The 23,740-nt window shown below is 36.2% G+C and overlaps 1 protein-coding gene across 23 annotated transcripts in view; it reads left to right on the forward strand.

Moving 5' to 3' along the window:
* PLEKHA5 (pleckstrin homology domain containing A5) overlaps positions 1–23,740 on the forward strand; it is a 238,641-nt gene that overhangs the window by 199,972 nt on the left and 14,929 nt on the right. For 14 of the 23 annotated variants that reach the window (XM_023256823.2, XM_045061456.1, XM_045061458.1 and 11 more), the window contains 7 exons: positions 1,093–1,173; positions 1,305–1,454; positions 10,894–10,995; positions 13,303–13,414; positions 15,167–15,213; positions 16,014–16,202; positions 17,039–17,156. In XM_023256823.2, coding sequence (XP_023112591.2) covers positions 1,093–1,173; positions 1,305–1,454; positions 10,894–10,995; positions 13,303–13,414; positions 15,167–15,213; positions 16,014–16,202; positions 17,039–17,156 — 799 coding nt within the window. Of the gene's footprint in view, positions 1–1,092; positions 1,174–1,304; positions 1,455–10,893; positions 10,996–13,302; positions 13,415–15,166; positions 15,214–16,013; positions 16,203–17,038; positions 17,157–23,740 lie in introns of those variants that run through there. The other 9 variants (XM_023256810.2, XM_023256812.2, XM_023256811.2 and 6 more) reach the window with 2 other exon arrangements.

Genomic DNA, 23,740 nt, shown 5'->3' on the forward strand with positions numbered 1-23,740 from the left:
TGGAAACAAAGTAAAGTTTTCTGTCTTCTGGAGAAAGTATCAGTCTCTAGAAATTTCGTAACTCCTTCCTTTTTAAAATTTAGTCTTTTAATTGTATCTAAAATACAATCAATACAATTAATTAGATTGACTAACTTGCCATGCATTCTTCTTTATTTAAGAAAAATTTTTTTTGAGTTTTTATTTATTTTTGAGAGAGATGGAGACAGAGTGCAAGTGGGGGAGGGGCAGAGAGAAGGAATCACAGAATCTGAAGCAAGCTCCAGGCTCCAAGCTGTCAGCACAGAACTCAGTGTGGGGCTCGAACTCACAAACCGTGAGATCACGACCTGAGCTGAAGTCAGATGCTTAACCCAACGGAGCCACCCAGGTGCCCCATTCTTCTTTATCTCATTCTTCCCTCATTTCCCCTGGTTTTATTCTGTTGAGTTATACCTTCTCATTTCAGTATATGCCATTTGGTATAGCTTGAGTTTTGTTGTCTAATAAACATAAGGTAGTTACTTTAACAGGTACATGGCAAAGAAAGTGAAATCTCCGATTTCTCGCTTGTCATTATATGATATTTTCATAATTTAAAAATGGGGGTAATACCAAGAATTCAAAACATTTAAACTATTGAAAGTGATTTTTTTCTCCATTTAGCAAGGTTTTATTTGTATTATTGCAGTTAAAAGCAATCTTTTGTTTATATTCTTTTCTGAACATAAGAGCCTAATTTTTAAAATATAAAAACAGAATCCAGTCGATATTTTAATTAAAGACTGCATATGTCGCTTAACCTATCTAGCAGTTTGTAGGGAAAAAACTACATTGAAATCCATTAAAGTTATATGAGACTGCTTGTTCACTACGAATATTTTGAATTGTGTAGGTTAAATAGTATGGTTGAAATGCTTTTTCACTTTATGTGCATGTTTGTTAAGCACTGTGTCTTTAAAAGCTATTTTAATTTTAATTTTGCTGATTGAAATAAAGATTGGCCTAATTAGGTATTCTATGGCTATTTTAAATGTGTTTTCTTATTACACTTACCTCCAACTACAGGAAAAAGGAAAATTTGCTAACAACAGATTTTCTCTTATAACCTAGGCCAAGCTAAGCCGGTTATGTGAACAAGATAAAGTGGTACATGCTCTGGAAGAGAAACTTCAGCAACTCCACAAGGAGAAAGTAGGACAATTACGTTTATTATCTGCAATTGATGTTACTTTATATGCTCATTATCGGACACTGATAACTAAAGTAAAAAGAATTAATTCGATGATGCAGAACATTAAGTATAATTATTTTTATTATAATAGTACACGCTTGAGCAAGCTTTGCTATCAGCCAGCCAAGAGATAGAGATGAATGCAGATAACCCAGCAGCCATTCAGACCGTGGTGTTACAGAGGGACGATTTACAAAATGGACTGCTTAGTACGTGTAGAGAACTCTCTCGAGCCACTGCCGTAAGTAACAGATTTTTTCTAGTAAGAGTCACTGATATATTATGCGGTTCTTTTTTTTTCTTTTTTCCTATTTATGTTTCTATACAATTGGACTGACTTTAGAATTGTTCTTTACTATAACAAAAAATAATTTGTTATTAATAAAAATAAAGGGTGATTTGTTTTCTGATGCAAAATAAATATAATTATTTCTCTTATAGTAAACATCCTGTTCCTTGTGAAATAGTTGTTTTACAGGGGAGACAAATACTCCTGTTTATGAATTATTCAAATGAAAACCCTTCAATATGTTAATATTTATTACATTAAGAAAATAAGTATTTCGGGGCACCTGGCTGGCTCAGTCAGTAGAGCATGTGACTCTTGATCTTAGAGTTGTGAGTTTGAGCCCCAAGTTGGGTGTAGAGATTAATTAAAAATAAAATCTTTAAATAAAAGAAGAAGAAAAGTATTTCATAGATTTTAGGGAGTTAGAATAATTTGGGGAAGGTGGTAATTGGATTCATTTAACCAACCATTTCAATAAAAGGCACCTGTGAAATGCTTTTAAGCAGCCACTGACATTATCATCTCATAGCTGCGGTGTGATCTCAGCTTTGATAGAGGGTTTGAGTAGGAAATATAACTAGAACCTTTTAACCCATAGTCGTGTTACTTTATAAAGAGTCTCTTCACGACCGACTTCAGCTCAGGTCATGATCTCGCAGTTTGTGAGGTCGAGCCCCACATCGTGCTCTGTGCTGACAGCTCAGAGCCTGGAGCCTGCTTCGGATTCTGTGTCTCCCCCTCTCTCTACCCCTCCCCTGCTCACACTCTGTGTCTCTCTGTCTCTCAATAATAAGTAAACATTAAAAAAAAAAAATTTTTAAGTCTCTTGGGATTACCAAATCTAAAATTCTTAGAGTTTATAAATTGACTATTTTGAGTTTAAACCATCTGCTTTAGATCTTGTGATGGTTATCTCTAAACCTAGTAAGAACTCCTACCCAAGTGACCTGTTGAAAGAAAAATCCTAGCAGAAGCCACCAGTTATAGAAAACTACTAATATACCCTTGTCTATAAGGGTATATTCAGATAGGGAGGAGCTACCTTCTAAGAAGGTCCACAGAGGATCCTGAGAAACTTAACAGAAGTTAAGGGGGAGGGGAACATAACAGAAATTATGGGGGAGGGAGAGGGGGAAAAAAAGTTAGGGAGGAAGGCAAACCATAAGAGACTCTTAAAAACTGAGAATAAACTGAGGGTTGATGGAAGGGGGGAGGGGAAGCTGGGTGATGGGCATTGAGGAGGGCAGCTGTTGGGATGAGCACTGGGTGTTGTATGGAAACCAATTTGACAATAAATTTCATATTAAAAAATATATAAGAAGGTCCAGACAGTGGCAGCTGGATGGCTCAGTCTATTAAGTGTCCAACTTCAACTTAAGTCATGATTTCATGGTTGGTGAGTTCAAGCCCCACGTCGGGCTCTCTGCTATCAGCACAGAGCATGCTTTGGAACCTCTGTCCCTCTCTCTCTCTCTCTCTCTCTCTCTCTCTCTCTCTCTGTATCCTCCCTCCCACACTCATGCTCTCTCTCTCTCAAAAATAAAATAAGCATTTAAAAAAAAAAAAATGAAGGTCACCTATAGACAGTTATAGCTAAACTAAGAGAGGTCTAAGCTAACAAGATACCAGAATCTCAACATGGCTTCAGTTCTAAGCACTAAATTAATATTCCAAACATGAGCAGTTTTTAAAGGAATATACCTTGATCATAAATAAATCAAAACATACTTTTTGTGATTCTTAAATACCTTATATTTAATATCCTATTCCTATTTGTTAAGTACTGTTATTTCCATTATTTCATTTAATTCTGTTATACTGTAATGTTCATAGACCCTTTGAGGGCACCTTGGTGGTTTAGTCAGTTAAGCGTCCGAATCTTCATTTTGGCTCAGGTCATGATCTCACATGGTCACAAAGGAAATAGTTGCACCTGAAATGTTGTCTACAAGGAAATAGTCACTTAGTTAACCAGTGGTGGGTAGGATTTGGATAGGAAAGGGCAGTAAAGAGTGGTCCATGCAGGATAAAATGCCTTGAACCACAACACAGAGATAAGAAAGTAGGAGACGTGTTCTTCTACAAGAAATAGAAGTAACTGGGGGTGCCTGGGTGGCTCAGTCGGTTAAGTGTCCGACTTTGGCTCAGGTCATGATCTCACAGTTTGTGAGTTCGAGCCCCGCATCGGGCTCTGTGCTGAAAGCTCAGAGCCTGGAGCCTGCTTTGGATTCTGTGTCTCCCCCTCTCTCTACTCCTCCCCTGCTCATGCTCTGTGTCTTTCTGTGTCTCAATAATAAATAAAGGTTAAAAAAAATTAAAAAAAAAAAAAAAGAAATAGAAGTAACTGACTGGAATAGAGGATCAGGAATATACCATTAGAAAGGGAAAATGGGGCTAAGCTGTCAATGCCAAGCTAATGAAAAACTCAGTATCTCTGTGGCAACCTGAATTGAATCAAAATGTAGTTGGAAACTATTTCATGATTTGGTATCTGTTTTAGAAAATTCTGAGGATGTACAGTGTTCAGTTGAATTGTTTTTTTTTTCCCTTACCAAATGGGTTTAGTAACTTAAATTTGATCAGTAGGCTTACAATTTGCTTTATCTGAAGGTTAACTCCCAACTCTGATGGAAGTTTGTTAAAAATGTTTTAGTAGAGGGGCACCTGGGTAGCTCAGTTGGGTAATCTTCTGACTTCAGCTCAGGTCACAATCTCATGGTCCGTGAGTTCGAGCCCTGTGTTGGGATCTGTGTTAACAGCTCAGAGCCTGGAGCCTGCTTCAGATTCTGTGTCTCCCTCTGTCTCTGCCCCTACCCCACTCGTGCTCTCTCTCTCTCTCTCAAAAGTAAATAATAAACATTAAGAAAATTGTTTTTAATGTTTTAGTAGACATTAATGATGTTGATTATCCCATTTTTCTGGTTGTTATTCCCTATAATCACTTTCCCAGTTTCTTTTTCTTTGTCTTCAGTGTTATTCATTGGTCATTACAAACCCTCAATATGTTCTTCTAAGACATGTCTTACTACACAGAATACAAACTATGTTACTTCTGCCTTTGTAAAGTTGTTCATACTTGTAGCTCAAGACTACAAATGATGCCTAACATCATACTGGGCATATGGTTGACACTGGATGGATGTTGATTAGATTTAAAATTGAATTACATTTGTGCTAGCAGAATCCCAAAGGATTCTTCTGATTCTTTTGCAGTTGATTGAGGTCATTGGTTCAAATCCAAGTCATGAGGTATAAAAGATACAAGAGGTATAACATTAATGCCTCCAAAGATGAAAGCTTTGATTCTGAGAACATCTTCTCCTCACCTGGTTGGCCATTTAAGTAGGTAAAACTAGGATTAACACAAGGCAAACATGTAAGGCAGTGTTCCTGTTATATTCTATTAAATTCTTGGTATTGTATCTTCTTTCCGTAAGCCCCATCCAACAACCTTACATGTTTTAAGCACCTAGTGCCTCTGTGTTCCCACCTTGCTTTTACTTCTTTTTACTTAAGCCTGATTAGCAAATCAGTGGCAAAAGATTGTTACAACAGTCAGTTATACTTGAAATTTTTCAATGTGTCACCATCTTCTTTTGGGATCATTTCTAGAAGCAGAAGTGAGAGAGTGTGAGTGAAGAATGAGACAGAAGGAGAAAAGCCTGTAAAGGTTTCACTACCGAGCTGGTTCCCACTGTCGTCAGCTGGGGTTTAATTCCACTGGGGACTGAGGAAATGAGCAGAATGCGTCAGAATTTTCTACCAAAGTTTGGGAGACTGGGGTGTCTATCACGCATTGGTTGAAGTTGCCCCAGTGTCCTTAATTCACCCATACTTCCAAACTGCCTTAGACACTAGCAGGCATGGAACTTAACATAGCTCCTTGAAATTGAGTGGGCAAAAGGGGTATGGTGTGGACTTCCGTAAACGTCCACTGCAGGCACCTCTCTTGGGGAATTTACATTAGCCCTCGTCTCCAAATGGAAGAGAAATATTCTTAGGTTTTATCAGTTCATCAGGTGCTTCTCTTACTGTATCGACCTAGCAATTCAAGGAACCAGATAATTTTGTGACTCATCCAATAATGGCAGCAAAATATATTTGTAATTGTTTCTCTCATATGTTACCTGGTTTGCTCTTTAAGAAAAGCATGTGCAAAGTAAATATAATTATTATCTCCATTTATTTTCATTTTTATTATCTTCACTGCACAGATAAACTGAGACTCATGGAAGCTAAATGAATTGCGTAGGTGACATAACTAATAAGGGAAGAATCAACACCTCAATCAAGGACTTTTTAATTCTATGGCTTCTGTACCTTCTATTCTGCCTCACTATCTATGTGGTCACATAACTTGTAGTTTCTGGAACTTGGAATCAAATTTAGATTATATTAACTCAAAAATCTAAAATTGGAATTTCAGCCATCATAAGGGAGGTATAAAAGCCCCCCATTCATCCTAAATAATGCTGGTAGTTTATGCATTTACCCACTATGAAATAATACAGTATATAAATAATAATAATAACCATCATGAATATTTTTTGGAGCAGTTATTAAGGGCTTTACATGCACATAATCCCTTGGAATGGGTACTCTTATTACTATGTTAAAAATGGAAAACTGAGACAGATTGCCCAGGCTTACAATGAGTAAGTAGTATGTATAGACTTCCATTAAACTGATTTCTGTTCTAAGCTGGATTCTAGCTAGGAGGAGGGCCTTGAGTAAACAGATGTTAGATTCCAGTGGATATGCTAGATTCTAGGATTGTAAATTTACAGGGGCAGGGAAGCAGGACAAATGAACTGTCTTGGGGAGAAGCTTACACATTAAATACCTTCCTATACTCATTCTCAATGTAATAAAGAGTTTCTGAGAATCATGGTTATAGTAAAGTGTAATTTTTTGTAGTAGTTCCATCAATATCCATGAATTGGTATGGAGTACGTTTTGAAAGATTTTAAGATAATTTCTGAACACTTGGTTATTTTATAATTAACAGCATCCCCCAAAAAAGAGGTAGGCAGATATGATATGCCTCTTGATTTGCTGCAGTAGGAAGTACCCAACAACAATTGCAAGCTATTTTTAACGAAAAATCAAATCTGAATGTAGCAAGCGTCAGTGTGTAACTAACTACGAGTTTATAGGAAACAAAGCAAACAGAAGAGCATGCTAAGGAATCCCACAGGAATTCAGTTGGCAAAATGTAGAATACGAGAAATTCTGCAGAGTAAGTGACCCAATCTCGTCCCCATGTAAGTAGCAAGGGAATAGAAGGGCACCTGGGTAGTTCAGTAGGTTAAGTGTCCAACTTCGGCTCAGGTCAGATCATCGGGCTCTGTGCTGACAGCTCAGAGCCTGGAGCCTGCTTCACGTTCTGTGTCTTCCTGTCTCTCTGGACCTATCCCACTTGCACTCTGTCTCTCTCTCTTTCTCAAAAATAAATAAACATTAAAAAAAAATTTTTTTTAAATAAGTAGTAAGGGAATAGAGAGGAGAACAGGGGAAATTGTTTTTAAGGAATTTTTTAAGGAATGCATATTAATGATTTTAAAAGTAAGAATTTCCATGGTTTTTTTTTTTTTTTTCATTTTGGTTTCTTTTCTTTAGAAATACATACTACAGTATTTATAAATGAAATGACATGATGCTTGGTGTTTTCTTTAAAATAATCCCACAAAGGTAGAATATGAGTACTATAGATGAAACCAGACTGGCCCTATATCCATAACTGTTGAATTTGGAGTGGGCCCTACTTTTGTGTGTATTTGGACATTGTGTATGTGTGAAAAAGGTTACAAGAAAATCCATGAAAATGCTAACAGAAGTGTAGCACAATAATAGGTATTTTTTTCTTTTTCTTTCCCTATTTACTAGCTTTTCTACATTTATAATTATACAAATTTATTACATTTCAAATTTGTACAGTAAACAATAACCACTTCTTTCAGATGGAATTTATTTCAAAGAGATTAGAAGAGAAACTATAGATACAAGTTAAAGATTATAAATAAAGATTACACATTTATTTGTATGTAGCATATTGTGTAACTGTTCCCATGGGTGGATTTGGTTATAAATTATGATTGATTCTGGACAAGAAAAGGTGGGGCACCTGGCTGGCTCAGTCAGTAGGGCATGCAACTCTTGATCTCAGGGTTTTGAGTTCGAGCTGAGCCCCACATTGCGTGTAGAGAGATTACTTAAAAATAAGATCTTGAAAGAAAGAGGAAAGATCTTATTACGTTAAAAACTTGGAAATGAATCATTAGTCCTATTACTATCTTAATAAAGATAAAAATGTGTAATTACCATAGTTCCATTTTAAATATTAAAATCCTCATTTTGGTAGTCTGGCATTTCATTACATCTGAGTGCTGCAGACCTACTTGAAGGTATTCCCCCATAGTGGCCAGGTCTCATCTCGGTGTAGACTATAAAGAAGTCACCGCGATTAAAAGTTACTTGTTCCACATCCTAAAGTTAGACTAAGTCAAATTTTTGGAAGTCTTCTGCCATCCCTGTAACAATCTTTTTTTTTTAAAAACATACTTTTTTAAAAATATACTTTTTTTTTTACCTTTGTTAGAGTATAACATATTGCCAGAAAATTACACAATTTATGTGCACAGATATGGCTGACATCCATATCAAGATACTGAATTTTACTAGCACACCAGAAACTCCCTTTCCAGCGACTGCTTCCCTAGAACACTGCTACCTGACTTTTAAACTATATGTTAGCTTTTTGCTTATTTTTGAACTTTAAAAGGATGGGATATATGGTATATGCTCTTTGGCTTCTTTTAACATTGTGACAGTCATCCGTATGGTTTGTAGACTGCAAAATTTCATTCATTCTCTTAACTGTATATAGCATGAAACTCTCCACATTTTTATCAAAAGCACTGTTTCCTGACTTAATGCCTGTGATTTTAAGATAATTGTATATTTAAAAGTCATTACCCCTTTTAATTGCTTTATCATACAAGTATATTATCTTCTTGACAAAAAAAAAAAAATTTGTGTAATCCATTAAATTCTTTAATGAAATGCTCAGCCAGGTATTGGGAGAAACTGATGTTATTCCAGTGCTGCCCCTTTTTTTGCCATCCGCTGTTGATTTGTGTTCTGCCCATGCATAATCATGTTTGAGGAGCCCAGAGGTGAAGGCAGAAGCAGGTAAGCCCCGGAGGATTATGGGACTTAGTCCAAATGTTAGAGTGCACTTTCCAGGCTAGAAAAATTGAAAGTATATTGAGTTTCTTCACCCTTAAAATAATTTCTAGCTCTTAGTCTGTAGCTCTAGATTATGTGTTTCCATAAGAAAGACAAGGATTCTTACCATACTAAAATGTTCTGACATTTAGATGCCTCTATAGCCTTTGGATCCACCGTGAAACTGGCTTTTCTATAAGAGAGGTCAGGTGTTAGCCTGGCAATGCCATCTGTACTTAATTACTGGGCGGCCATTGGGTCTGTCAGCTTCATTTTACCCTCCCTGTGAAGCCTTCAAAGGCCCACTATTTAAATTTGTAATTTTTGTGATGTACACAAATTAGAAGATGTCTAAAAGCAAAGTTTATTAAAGGAGATCAATATCCTTATTTATTCAGTTAAAAATAGTTTGCTGAAGCCAAGTAAGACGACTAGCATTTACGAATATAGATGACATAAAAATCGTTAGTCCTTTATCACTTTGCCTTTTAAAAATTTTATTAATTGTGAAATCAGTTAGACTCCCTAAATTATCTATATAATAAAGAGATGATTAAAAAAAAAAATCTCCAGTGGTGGGACACTTGGGTGGCTCAGTTAGTTAAGCATCTTTAAATCTTGATTTCACCTCAGGTTATGATCACACAGTTCATGAGCCCCACGTCGGGGTCTGGGCTGACAGCACAGAGCCTGCTTGGGATTCTGTCCTTTCCCTGCTTACGTGGACACTCTCTCTGTCAAAATAAATAAAATAAAGCTTTAAAAGAAAATCTCCAGTGGTTTTTTTGTTTTTGTTTTTTTTTTTTTTTACTTTTTAAAAAATATAATTCATTGTAAAACCTGCTTAAGGAAATATCTTAGATTCAAAAAGCAATTATTCCAAATGGCCATATTCTAACACTCATTTTAATTTTTAAAAGTGTGTACCTTGAATAATTTTTCATTACCTGCATTTTTAAAAGTGATTTTAAGCCAGTTGCACAGTGTGAAAAGTAAAATAACTCTTTAAAAGAGAACCTTTACAAATAAACTGTTAAGATTATTGTGTATCATGTGTCAACTATTCTTCAACTTAAAAAATCCTTGTTGGGGTGCCTGGGTGGCCCAGTCAGTTAAGCTCTCAACTCGATTTTGGCTCAGGTCATGATCTCTCAGTTGTGAGATCAAGTCCGTCATTGGGTTCCACACTGAGTGTGGAGCCTGCTTGGGGTTCTCTGTCTCTGCCCCTCTCCTGTTCACACATGCTCACTTGCGCACGCGCTCTCTCTCTCTCTCTCTCTCTCTCTCTCAAATAAACATTAAAAAGAAAACAAACTCTTAAAATTATTTTCAGTACCCTTTCCTCCACACTCAGTATCTTCTTGCCTTATCCCAAGACTGTTGCTATTGTTAAACTGACATTTCCCAGGGCGGCTTCATTTAGCACAGTTCAGGGCAAGAAATCTCTGGTCATGAAAGGTTCTTAGACAAGAGTTACTAGTTCATTTTATAACAGTGTTCAGCATGTATGTGTTGGTTGTGTTACATGTGCCAACACCACACTAATACTAATGATAAAACTGGTCAAAGCCTCTGTCTTTATCAGTTTGTTGACTCCATACCGCTCTGAAATGTCTGAAGAGTAATTACAACCCATAGAAGAATACTTGCACTCCTGTAGAATAGAGTTCTGAAACAATGAAATGATGATGTATTTTTGACATCCTGTATTAGATGACAGGTGGTTAAAAACCAAATGTGAAAAACCTCTCTGATTTTAGGGTTGGTGATTTTTTTTCCAAAGGAGAAAAGAGTAGGTGGGTAGCATATATGTTGAGTCTCTGTGGGCAGGATTCACTGACTTGTTTAGTTAGCTGAGTTAGGTTTATTACATTACTGTAAATTTATTACAAGTAAGGGTACGTTAGGCTTCTGGTATGATTGAAAATCCAACATGCTAAAATACAACCTACTTAGTATTTTTATTTATGGAGAAATTTTAATCAGGGCAGTTAAGAAAGTGCTTTAAAACAGTAAAGGAAACGGAAAATGAATTACAAAAGTTTTTCTTTCACCCAGTATAAACTTACACAATTTTCTAAAATCTAGAAAGCTTGCCATTGCAGTGATAACAATATAAAAGCACATTTTCCCTATTAAAGTAATTAAAGCTCTTTGATTTTAGGAACTGGAACGAGCATGGAGAGAGTATGATAAGTTAGAATATGATGTGACTGTTACCAGGAACCAGATGCAAGAACAGCTAGATCGCCTTGGTGAAGTTCAGGTACAGAAGTGAATGTCTTTTTGCATTGTCTCAACTGGTTTTGACTGGTACTGTATACCTTGTTATCCATGCATGCCCTTAACAGTTTTTACATTACTGGCCACCTAAGACCTGGGTTTTAATACTTTCAATAATAGGACTCTTAATATCCCACAAAGTAGCCCATCTCTCATTGTTTAAAAGTTCTTTATTCTGTTGGGTACATGGTGTGATCCCTGTCATGTTTTGCGCTCCTAGCTAACTATATGGAAGTTAGTATTAAAGTGTTGAATTAAATGGATTTATCAAATAAAGGGTAATTTGTGTCTTATAAAATTTATTCTAATCTGGAGCACCTGGCTGGTTCAGTCAGAAGAGCATGCAACTCTTGATCTCGGGGTTATAAGTTCAACCCCCAACACTGGGTGTAGAGATTACTTAAAAATAAAAAAATAAAAATGTATTCTAATCCATTCTATATTAAATGTCTCTTTCTTATCAAACTGTATTTAGCCTATAGACTTTTGGTATATTACTGAATGGGGAAAGATGCAGCACCATTTAGCATAAACAATCATATCTGGAATCAGGTTCCAGGTGTTAATTTTCTATTCTATAAAATGGAACAATAATACCTGTCTTAAAGTGTTGTTCTGAGATAATATACGTTTAAGAAAATAATAAAAGTCACTTCATGCTTGTGACCCTATGTAAATTTGGTCATCTGCATTGGAAACTCTGTGGACTCAACAGACAAGTCAATACAAGGAGTAAAGGTTAGTAAAGTTGACTTGGAGAAAACCAACTGTCCTCCATCTTTGCTGTTCAGTATAGTAGCCACTAGCCACATGCAGTTGTTGGGCAATTGAAATGTTGCCAGTATGCCTGAGAAACTGAGTTTTTCATTGTATTTAATTTTAATTATGTAAATTTAAGTAGCCACATGTGGTTGTGACTTCTATCTTGAACAGTGGGGTTAATACTAAATACAGTGCGGGGCGCCTGGGTGGCTCAGTGAGTTAAGTGTTTGACTTTGGCTCAGGTCATGATCTCATGGTTTGTGAGTTTGAGCCCCGCATCAGGCTCTGTGCTGACAGCTCAGAGCCTGAAGCCTGTTTCGGATTCTGTGTCTCCCTCTTTCTCTTTCTCTGCCCCTCCCTGGCTCTCTCAAAACTAAACATTAAAAAAAAAAAATTTTTAATACTAAATACAGTAAGAAAAAAAACTGTAATATCTAAGAACTTACCCATGGGTCAGCAAACTTTTTCTTTATAAGGCCAGATATTAAAATATTGTAGATGTTGCAGGTATATACACTTTGTCACATAATCTTGGATGGTTTTGTTTTTGAGAATGAGAAATGTTTTAAATGAGAAAATTCATTTTTAGCTTTCAGGCCAAAGTAGTTTAACTTGATGATTTAACTTAACAAAAACATTCATCATGAAAATGTAATTTCTATGTTATAGGACATAACAGTTTTTATAACTGAAATTCACTCCCTAGAAGTCTATGTCAGTATTCACGTCTCTGGGTTGTCATTGTGTTTGGCTCTTGTGTGAATATTTCCTTCATTTACTTTGATGCTTCCAGCCCTGTAGCTTAGAAAACTGGATAACTAAGGTTGTGTAGTGCCTTTTTGAAGCAGCATTAGTACATAGTCTTTACATTTATAGACTTTGAAAGCATGTTTTCACCCCTTGGAGGACTTTTTAGCTTACTAATGAAACATATTGATTTTATTCTAATATCTATGATTGTCAAAAACATATTAAGTGAAAAAAAATTTTTTTGGTAACTGTGACAGTACTTACTTCATTGCCCTTTTTTTAAAAAAAATAAATTTACATTCCAAAACATAATTATTTTTATCAGAAGTATTGATAAAGTCATAGAGTTCTATTAGAATCTTACTTTCAGTAAGACCAATAATACCAATATGATCTTATTTTCTAGAATTTCTAGTACTTAGGAAATTAGTATACTTCCCATTTTTTTTTCTTCTCCTTTAAATTTTTTTTTTTTTAATTTGGGTTTTGTGAGTTTCTACTTTATTTTGTCTTCTTGTTTTTTTTTTTTTTCCATGTTTTAGTCTCTTGTGATCAGCAATAATGCAAGGCAAAGCTTATTGAAAAGAAGTGAAATAATGCACTTAGGTCTGAGAAACTGAATTTTTTTCGACTTTTACCTTTGCCACAAAAGTTGCAAAATTGGGAGAGTTCATAGTCCTCAAAACTTAATCTACTACAGTTCTCATTTTTTAAAATATATACTTAGTTTAGTTTACAACTTTATTTTTTCCTGTATGTGATCTCTTTTTACTGATAGACTGAATCAGCAGGAATTCAGCGTGCACAGATTCAGAAAGAACTTTGGAGAATTCAAGATGTCATGGAAGGACTGAGTAAACACAAACAGCAAAGAGGCACTACAGAAACAGGTAAATTAGCTTTGTGTTTTATTCTGCAGTAATTGACCATAATATTATATCTAAATGAAGTGACACAGGGCATCTGGCTGGCTCATTTAGAAAAGTATACAACTCTTGATCTCAGGGTTATGAGTTTGGGCCCCTCATTGGGTGTAGAAATTTCTTTAAAATAAATAAATAAACTTTTTAAAAAAATAAATGGAATGATACATAGAATTGGGTTTCTTTTGTTAATGGACTTTTGACATCAGAAAACAGGCACTCCTGTAACATTGAGTCAGTACACAAGTTTAGACGGTAAAAAGCAAAAGTTCTGGCAACCTCACCCACAACAAAAATAAATTACTGTTTTATGTATTTAATTATACACACATAAAATGTTTTGCTTTTAGGAATTTTTTTTTCCCCACAACAAAAAATGGAATCATACTATACTTATTTTTCAACAATTTGGTTTCTTTGTCCTTAACAATACAATGCAGTAATAGCTGTGTAAGAATTCATTGTATAGATGAATTATAATATGTCCATTTCTGTGTTTTTGGACATGTAGTTTGTTTCCAGGTTTTGAGTTTGTTTGTTTGTTTTCTATCATAAGCCATGCTGTAATGAACATTACTGTATATATGACTAAACACACATGCTAGTACTTATGGATTAGAAGAAGTGGGAAATGAGCACGCATCTTCCATTTTGATAGTCACTGCCAGATTGCCCTCTTAAAAAATGGTACTGACTTATATTTACATCAACAGTACTTCAGAAAACCCATTTCCCTGTACTCTTACTTAAACTAGATATTTTAGGGGCACTTGGATGGCTCAGTCAGTTAAGTGTCTGACTCATGATTTTGGCTCAGGTTTGGCTCATGATCTCACATTGCGTCAGGCTCAACACTGACATCATGGAGGCTGCTTGGGATTCTTTCTGTCTCTCTCTCTCTGCCCCTCCACCACCCCTCTCTCTCAAAAATGAGTAAACTTAAAGGCGCCTGGGTGGCTCAGTCGACTGACCATCTACCTTTGGCTCAGGTCATGATCCCACAGTTTGTGAATTCAAGCCCAGTATTAATGAGTTCGATCCTCGCATTGGACTTACTGCTGTCAACACAGAGCCCACTTCTAATGCTCTGTCCTCCCCCACTCACACTCTTTCTCTCTCTCTCTCTCTCAAAAATAATAACAAAAATAAATAATAAATCAACTTAAAAAATAAAAATAAACTAGATATTTTAACTTGTATTTTTTATTTTTTTTTTTTTAATTTTTTTTTTCAGCGTTTATTTTTGGGACAGAGAGAGACAGAGCATGAACGGGGGAGGGGCAGAGAGAGGGAGACACAGAATCGGAAACAGGCTCCAGGCTCCGAGCCATCAGCCCAGAGCCTGACGCGGGGCTCGAACTCACAGACCGCGAGATCGTGACCTGGCTGAAGTCGGACGCTTAACCGACTGCGCCACCCAGGCGCCCCTAACTTGTATTTTTTAATGTAATTGGCTTCCAATTCTGAAAACATTAATAAATGAGGGGTTAGAACTGAAAGCTTCATTTAAAATAAGTCAAATGGGGACGCCCAGCTGGTTCAGCCTGTATAGTATGTGATTCTTAATCTCAGGATTTGTTAGTTCAAGCCCCATGTCTGCTGTAGAGACTACTTAACAATGGAATTTCTAGAAAAAATAAAATAAATGAAATTACTCCTTTTTTATGTGGATTTAAAAGATATATTTAATATAAGTTATGTTTTATAATTTTTTAATAGGTATGGCAGGATCAAAGCCTTTCTCAACAGTTAAGTACAAAAACGAGGTAAGTTTGGATTGTTTGTCTATCTCTAAATTATTTTAAATGTGTAAAACATGAATTGGGATTTAATTGTCTTTTCTTCATAACAAAAATGTTTCCTAAATATATTTAAGTTATTGTTTTAATCTTGAAATTTTGCTGTTTCAGTAATTTGATCCTTCTAACAGATGGCAATTTTTCTTCCCTTAATGCAAAAAAAAAAAAAAATCATTACTTTTCATTTATGTTAGAACTTTAACATTGTCATACTTTTTCTAATATAAGTAATTTGAATATTTATCATTGTGTCTTATTCTTGGTAAAATTTATAGGATGATTGATAGATAAGTTCGCTGTGTGTTGTGCATACCATAAAGAAATTACAACTACAAAGAGATACTGTCAACCTAACTGAAAGCATTTGTGGTCTTGAATTTTATATTAAAACCAAACAAAAAGATGTTTATTTTTTCCCTTAAAAATTGCAAAAACAAATAGGCAATAAGATTTTTAAATTAATTATTTTCTTCTACTTTTAAAGTGAAACACTGTAGTCTCACATCTGTTTTGATTTTGAGCTTCAGATTAAAGCTAACCTGAATGTTACAGGAAAAAATTAGATAAAACTATTTTTTTAAGACCCAGTTACTGGCTATCATAAACATTCTTTATTTTACTTTTCAGTGTGAGACTGACTTTTGGCTTGGCAGTGTCCCTTTAATTATCTTAAAGTGATTTTTAAGTTAACTTACCATTGCAAAGAATTTAGATATACTTAATTCAATATGCTTATCTAAATAAGGTGACTATTCTACAATCTTTAGGAAGAGGAAGTAGTCCCACCTCGTCCTCCACTTCCTCGGTCCTATGACTTTACAGAGCAGCCTCCCATAATCCCCCCTCTGCCCAGTGATAGCAGCTCCTTGCTCTGTTATAGCAGGGGCCCAGTCCATCTGCCTGAAGAAAAGAAGATTCATCAAGTTCAAGGATATCCAAGAAATGGATCTCACTGTGTAAGTGGCTTCAATAGCCACAGAATAATCAATCATGTACATGCCCTCTCATTTTTGAAAGTTAATTTATTTTACACTCAAACTTTTTTTTTTGTTATAACCCCACTTTTAGCCAGTGCTTTTTTGTTTGTTTTTTGTTTGTATTTAATGTTATTATCTGTGTTTTTCCTGTTTTGGTTTTACCATTCTCATTTCTTAATGTTTTTATAATTTTAATACTTCATAATTTCATATTTCTAATGTTTTTGCAAAGTGGTTACTTTACATTTGTCTAAGACGTCTTATTTTAAATATACCATTTCAGGATATTAGAGATAAAATGATACATTTAGATCAGAAGGAAGCAAGAATGAAAAAGATCATTCTAGGAATGATAAAAGGGTTGGGATATGGGCCATTCCATCTAGGAAAACTATTAGAGGATATGGACATTGCCAAGGAGAAACATTCATTATCCACGGAAGCTGAAAATAAGAGGTTTGGGGTTAAATAAATGTAAAATGTGGTAAGCTAGAAGAGAAGTAGGAAGGTAGGGAATAGGGCCAATTGAGTTAATACGATATAATTATTTTCAGATTTCAGTTTTACTATGATAAAAAATATTCTGACTTTGTCCCTAAGAGGAATATTTTTAATTTAAAAGCCAAAACTTTTACTGATTAAAATATTTCAGATTTTTTTCCACCTAAGCTGTAACATATATGTCAGTTGTGCTGTCCCCAATATAGCTGGCTGAGACTTTTAGTTTTCAAGGTTTGATTTGAGGTAAGCATTTTAAAAGAAACTTGTAGCAATTTTTTTTCTTTTGTTTTAAAATTGCACATCTTCTTTTCAAGGGTCCGGATTATAGACTCTACAAGAGTGAACCAGAGTTAACAACAGTGGCAGAAGTTGATGAGTCTAATGGAGAAGAAAAATCAGAACCTGTTTCAGAAATGGAAACTTCTGTTAAAGGTCAGCATTAGGATATGTTTTATCTCCTGTGTTTTTCAGACATTTTAGCAATAAGCTCAGTGTACATGTTGGCCCAATACATAGACAAATCCATAGTCCCTTATCTGAAACCTTTGGAATCTGATGAGCTTCTGAATTCAGAAATTTCAGGTATTAGGAAGGTAACATGACCCATATGTAAACCATATATTACATGTCATTTCAGCGAGGCATGAGGCAGCATCCTCTTTTGAAATCAATTAACATTCCTGGAATATTCATCCTAAGTGGGATAAAGACTAAAAAGGTTCATATGCCAAACTTTTGAAAAGTTTTCCGTTTCCTGAGATTTGGGGAAAGGGAGGTTTTAGGTTTTTTCTGTTTCAGAATTATACATAAAAGATTAAGGGCTGAGGGACACCTGGCTGACTCAGTCAGTAGAGCCTGTGACACTTGATCTCAGGGTCGTGAGTTGGAGCCCCGCATCGGACATAGAGTTTACTTAACAAATAAATAAACTAAAAAACAAATTCCATGAAATAATACTACTATGGGTGTACTCTGATTTTTATATTGTATTTCATTTTTACCAGAAACTAATCTCTACACCCAACGTTGGGGTTGTTAGTTCAACCCTGAGATCAAGAGTTGCACACTCTTCCAACTGAGCCAGACTTTTTTTCTTTTTTTTAATGCTGGTCATTATTCAGTGTTGTGAAGAAAAAGGATAGAGGGGGCACTATTCAAGATTAAAAGGTAGAAAAGCCCAGATACAACGCAATACTTAAACTTGATTGGATTGTGGTTTAAAAAAAAGTCTCAATCGGGGCGCCTGGGTGGCTCAGTCAGTTGAGCGTGTTCCCACCCCCACCCCACCCAGCTTGCACTTTCTCTCTCTCCCTCAAATAAATAAATAAATAAATTCTATATATTTTTTAATAATAAAAAAAAATTTAAGTCTCTAAAGACGTTCTTGGGACAATTATGGAAACTTAAATATGTTCTGGAGATTATTGACAGTTAAGTGAAATTGTGGTTGTATAGGAGAATGTGTAAATGGTTCACCAAAATTTGTGTGTGTGTGTGTTCACATACAGTTGACTTGAACAACGTAAGTTTCAACTATGAGGGTCTACTTAAATGCAGATTTTTTTTCAATAAATGCAGTATAGTACTATAAATGTATTTTCCATATGGTTTTCTTTTAAAAACATTTTTTTAACATTTATTCACTTTTTTTGAGAGACAGAAAGAGAGCACAAGCAGGGGAGGGGCAGAGAGAGGGGGAGACACAGAATCCGAAGCAGGCTCCAGGCTCTGCGCTGTCAGCACAGAGCCCAGTGCGGGGCTTGAGCTCATGAAACGCAAGATCATGACCTGAGCCGAAGTCGGATGCTTAACCAACTGAGCCACCCAGGCACCACCCCCCCCATTTGGTTTTCTTAATACGGTTTTCTTTTTCCTAGCTTACTTTATTGTAAGGATACAGTATATAACACATGTACCATACAGAATAATGTGTTAATTGTCTGGTCACCAGTAGGCTGTTAGTAGCTAAGATTTTGAGTAATTAAAAATTATATGCAGGGACACCTGGCTGGCAGTCTGTAGAGTATGTGACTCTTGATCTTGGGGTCGTGAGTTCAAGCCTCACATTGGACAGCCCCATGCTGTTAGTGTGGAGCCTGATGCAGGGCTGGAGGTCACCAACTGTGAGATCATGACCTGAGCCAAAATCAAGAGTCTGACGCTTAACCAACTGAGCCATCCAGGTGCCCCAATGGTGCATATTATTATAAATACACAGGAAATATTAAACTGCAAACAAATGTTTTAGCAGTATAGCTAACTAGATGCCCTGGCCAATCCTCCTGTTCCTGTAGAAAGTGATTCTAATTGCTGGGTGATACCATTCTAAATTTTTTTGAGAATCTTCAACAAGTTAAGGAAAAGTAAAGAAAGGGACACTCACCTTATGTGAAAGGTAGTGTATTTGTTTCCTCAGGCTGCCATAACAAAATATCATAGACCGAGTGGCTTAAACAACAGAAATTTGTTTTCACAGTTCTGGAGGGTAGAAGTCCAAGATCAGGGTCCAGCTGGGTTTGGTTTCAGGGAAAGACTCTGTTCGTGGCTTGCAGATGCTGCCTCTTGCTGCACCTCACCGGACCTTTCCTCTCAGTTAAGCAGAGAGAGAGCACATGTTAGCTCTCTGATGTTAGCTCTCTTTTTAGAAGGTTACTAATCCTGTTGGATCAGGGCTTGCCTTTATGACCTCTCTTAACCTTAATTACCTCCTTATAGGCTCTATCTCCAAATATAGTCACATCACGGGTTAAGACCTCACATGAATTTTAGAAAGTCATAATTCATTTTGTAGTAGGAGGGATCCAATAAGTTAAGTGGAGCACTAAAGTGCCTTGTGACAGGACAAAGCTCAGATCCTGAAGAAATTACAAGTCTTGGGGCACCTGCGTGGCTCAGTTGGTTAAGCGTCCAGCTATGGCTCAGGTCGTGACCTCATGGTTTGTGGGTTCGAGCCCCACATCGGGCTCTGCACTGACAACTCGGAGCCTGGAGCCTGCTTTGGATTCTGTGTCTCCTTCTCTCTCTGCCCTCTGTCTCTCTGTCTGTCTGTCCGTCTGTCTCTCTCTCTGTCTCAAAAATAAATAAACAACATTTTTAAACAAAAAACCAAGTCTGATAAGACACCCCCTCAAGGAAAGCTGGAACCCTCCAAAGGCTGTACTCTCTATGAAAACTGAGATTAATTAGATTTCATCAAAATTTAAAACTTCTATCCATTAGAATCGGAGAAAATATCATTAGTATATATACCTGACAAAGTCTTCGTATTCAGAATATATAAACAACTCTTACAAATCAATAATAAAGACAACCCAATAAGAAAGTAGGCAAAAGACTTAAACACTTAACAAATAAAGTATACAAGTATATGAAAAAGTTTACAACTGATCAAGCATAAATGCAGTTTTGATGCAAATTAAAATCATAATTCACACCTTCTGGAATAGCTAAAATTAAGACTACCAGGTGTTTGTTAGGACATAGAACAGTTGGATCTCAAACACAATTCTGATAGTGGTGTAAGAAAGAACAACAGTTTTGTAGTTTCTTACAAAATGGAACATGCAATTATCATATCCACCAATTCTACATATTTACCTAAGAAAAATGGAAACATCATTCCTCAAAAAAACTTATACAAGGATTTTTAACCATAGTTTTAATTCATAGTAGATAAAAATTGGAAGCAACCTGTATTTCTGTAAACAAGAGTATGGATAAATAAATTATGGTATCTTCAAACTCCTTAACAATTAAAAAACACTACTGATAGATGTACATGTGTAACTTAGCAACATGTATAAATGTGAAAAAAAATTATACTAAGTGAAAAAAGCTTAACACAAAGGAGACCTAGTGTATGAATCCCTTTATGTGAAGTTTGAGAACAGGCAAAACTCATCTATTGGTGATAGACCACAGAACAGTGGTCGTCTTTGGCAGAAGGGTGGGATTGCCTGGAAGGGAATTTTGTGGGGTGATGAAGATGGTCTTTGTCTTCACTGAGATAATTACACTGGCATATGCATGTGCAGCTAGGGATAAGAATACATTTATAAAACTTCACCAGTTGTGCACTTAAGATCTATTCATTTTAGTTATACATTTTGCGTCAATAAAACTTGAAGAAACAGTAAAGATAAAGATAAAAACTAGAGAGTTTGCCACTTAACCGTCACTTGAGAGAGTTCTACAGTTTTCAGATAGAAGCAAACTGGTCAGATAGGGAAGGTCTAAGAAACAGAGAACTAAAATATTGGATATCATTAGCATATAACCAGGACTAATTTTGTTGATATTAACATGTTCTAAAGTCCTTGTATTGTTCCAGAGGATGGTAATGATCATGATTACCTTTATATTTTAATAAGTTTAGTGTACATGCTTAAGGATAAGATAAAGAAAAGAAATAGACTTGGGGCGCCTGGTGGCTCAGTTAAGGGTCCGACTTCAGCTCAGGTCATGATCTCGTGATTTGTGAGTTCGAGCCCCACGTCAGGCTCTGTGCTGACAGCTTGGAACCTGGAGCCTGCTTCTGACTCTGTGTCTCCCTCTCTCTGCCCCTCCCCTGTTCATGCTCTGTCTCTCATTCTCTCTAAAAATAAATAAACATTAAAAAATTTTAAAAAGAGAGCAGGAGCTGGGGAGAGGGGCAAACAGGGAGAGAAAGAGACTTTTTTTTTTCCATAGTTTTTGTTTTTTTAATGTTGATTTTTGAGAGAGAGCACACACGCACACATACACACACAAGTGGAGAGGGGTAGAGAAGGAGAGGGAAACAGAATCTGAAGCAGACTTCAGATTCCAAACTGTCAGCACAGAGCCTGACACAGGCCTCAAACCCACAAACTGCAAGATCCTAACCTGAGCCCAAATCAAGAGTCAGATGCTTAACCTACTGAACCACCCAGGCACTGAGAGAGAGAGAGAGAGAGAGAGAGAGGGAGGGAGGGAGGGAGGGAGGGAGAGAGAGAGAGAGAGAGAGAGAGAGAGAGAGAGAGAGAGAGAGAGAGAGAGAGAGAGAGAGAATGAATCTTAAGCAGCATGGTGCTTGATCCCACAACCCTGGGATCATGACCTAAGTGGAAACCAAGGTAGGATGCTCAACCAACTGAGCCACTGGCTCAACAAGTGTTGGCTGCCAACATTTAAAAATTGGGACTTTAGTGAAGAAATGGGCAAAAAGACATGAATAGACACTTTTCCAAAGAAAGCATCCAGATTGTTAGCAGACTCGTGAAAAATGCTCAACATCACTACATCACTTATCATCAGGGAAATACAAATCAAAACCACAATGAGATACCACCTCACAACTGTCAAAATGGCTAAAATTAACAACTCAGGCAACAACAGGTGTTGGTGAGGATACAGAAAAAGAGGTTCTCTTTTGCATTGTTGGTGGGAATGCAAATGAGTGCAGCTACTCTGGAAAACAGTTCCTCAAAAAATTAAAAATAGAACTTTATAGAATTTTTATAGAATTTTATAGAATTTATCCAGAGGATACAGGAGTGCTGATTCTAAGGGGCACATGCACCCCAAGGTTCATAGCAGCAATATTGACAATAGCCAAAGTATGGAAAGAGCCCAAATAACCCATTGACTGGTGAATGGATAAGGAAGATACACATACATACATACATACATACATACACACATACATACAGTGGAACATTCCTGGGTGATCAAAAAGAATGAAATTTTGCCACTTGTAACAACGTAGATGGAACTAGAGTGTATTATCCTAAGCAAAATAAGTCAAAGAAAGACAGATATGATTTCACTCACATGTGGAATTTAAGATACAAGACAAACATAAGGGAAGGGAGGCCAAAATAATATAAAAACAGAGGGAGACAAACTATGAGACTCTTTTTTTTTTTTTTTTTTTTTTTTTTTAATATAAGAGACTCTTAAATACAGAAAACAAACTCATGGTTGCTGGAGGGGTGTTAGGTGGAGGGAAGGACTAACTGGGCAAAGGGTATTAAGGAGGACACTAGTTGGGATGAGCACTGGGTATTACATGTAAGTGATGAAACACTAAATTTTATTCCTGAAATTATTATTATACTATACGTTAACTAGGATTTAGATTTTTAAAAATAAATAAATAATAAAAAAATTTTAAAAATTGGGACTTTAGAGACGCCTGTGTTGTTCAGTAGTTAAGCATCAGACTCTTGATTTCAGCTCAGGTCATGATCTCAAGGTTCGTGGGATCAAGCTCCACGCTGAGCACAGCCATGTCTATGCTAACAATGTGAAGCTTGCTTGGGATTCTCTCTCTCTGTCCTTCCTCTTCTTGCTCTCTGTCTCTCTTTCAAACTAAAAATTTTAAGAAAATAAATAAATAAAAATTGGGACTTCCTAGGTTTTCTTAAATACCCAATAGATCTAGGGCCTCCTGGCTGGCTCAGTCGGTAGAGCATATGACTCTTGATCTTGAATGTGTAAGTTTGAGCCCCACATTGTTGGGTGTAGAGATTACTTAAAAATTAAAAGAAATCAGTAAATCTAGCCAGAGTGCCCCTGTTTCAACAGCACTGGTTTCCTAGACCTAACATCTACCCTCTTCAAAAAGCATATGCGGGGTGGGGGGGGGGGGAGTTGCTATTTATCACATGTGTAACATTCTTAATCCCTGTGGGCAAAGTATTTAGAGCATATATAAAATAAGGACTACATTTTATGCTTTGATTTTGCATTTTCTATTTCATTCTTTTTCTGGTTCCTACATAGTCATAATACCCCATGATCTATAAGGGATAATTGTCTCAAGTCAAGTCTACAAAATTTAGAAATTATTTAATAAGTGAGTTCAACTCATCAGTAGACTTTTTTTTAATGTTTATTTTATTTTAGACAGACAAAGAATAAGCGGGGGAAGGTACAGAGAGGGGGGACAAAAGTCAATGTCATATCTTTACTCATAAAAAATACCTTGTCTGGCATATGTTCTCGGTAGGGTTTGGATTCTTCTTCAGAGTTTTGCTGCTTTTAAAATTTAGGTG

Source organism: Felis catus, chromosome B4 (assembly GCF_018350175.1).
Source record: "Felis catus isolate Fca126 chromosome B4, F.catus_Fca126_mat1.0, whole genome shotgun sequence".
In the NCBI taxonomy this organism is placed as follows: domain Eukaryota; kingdom Metazoa; phylum Chordata; class Mammalia; order Carnivora; family Felidae; genus Felis; species Felis catus.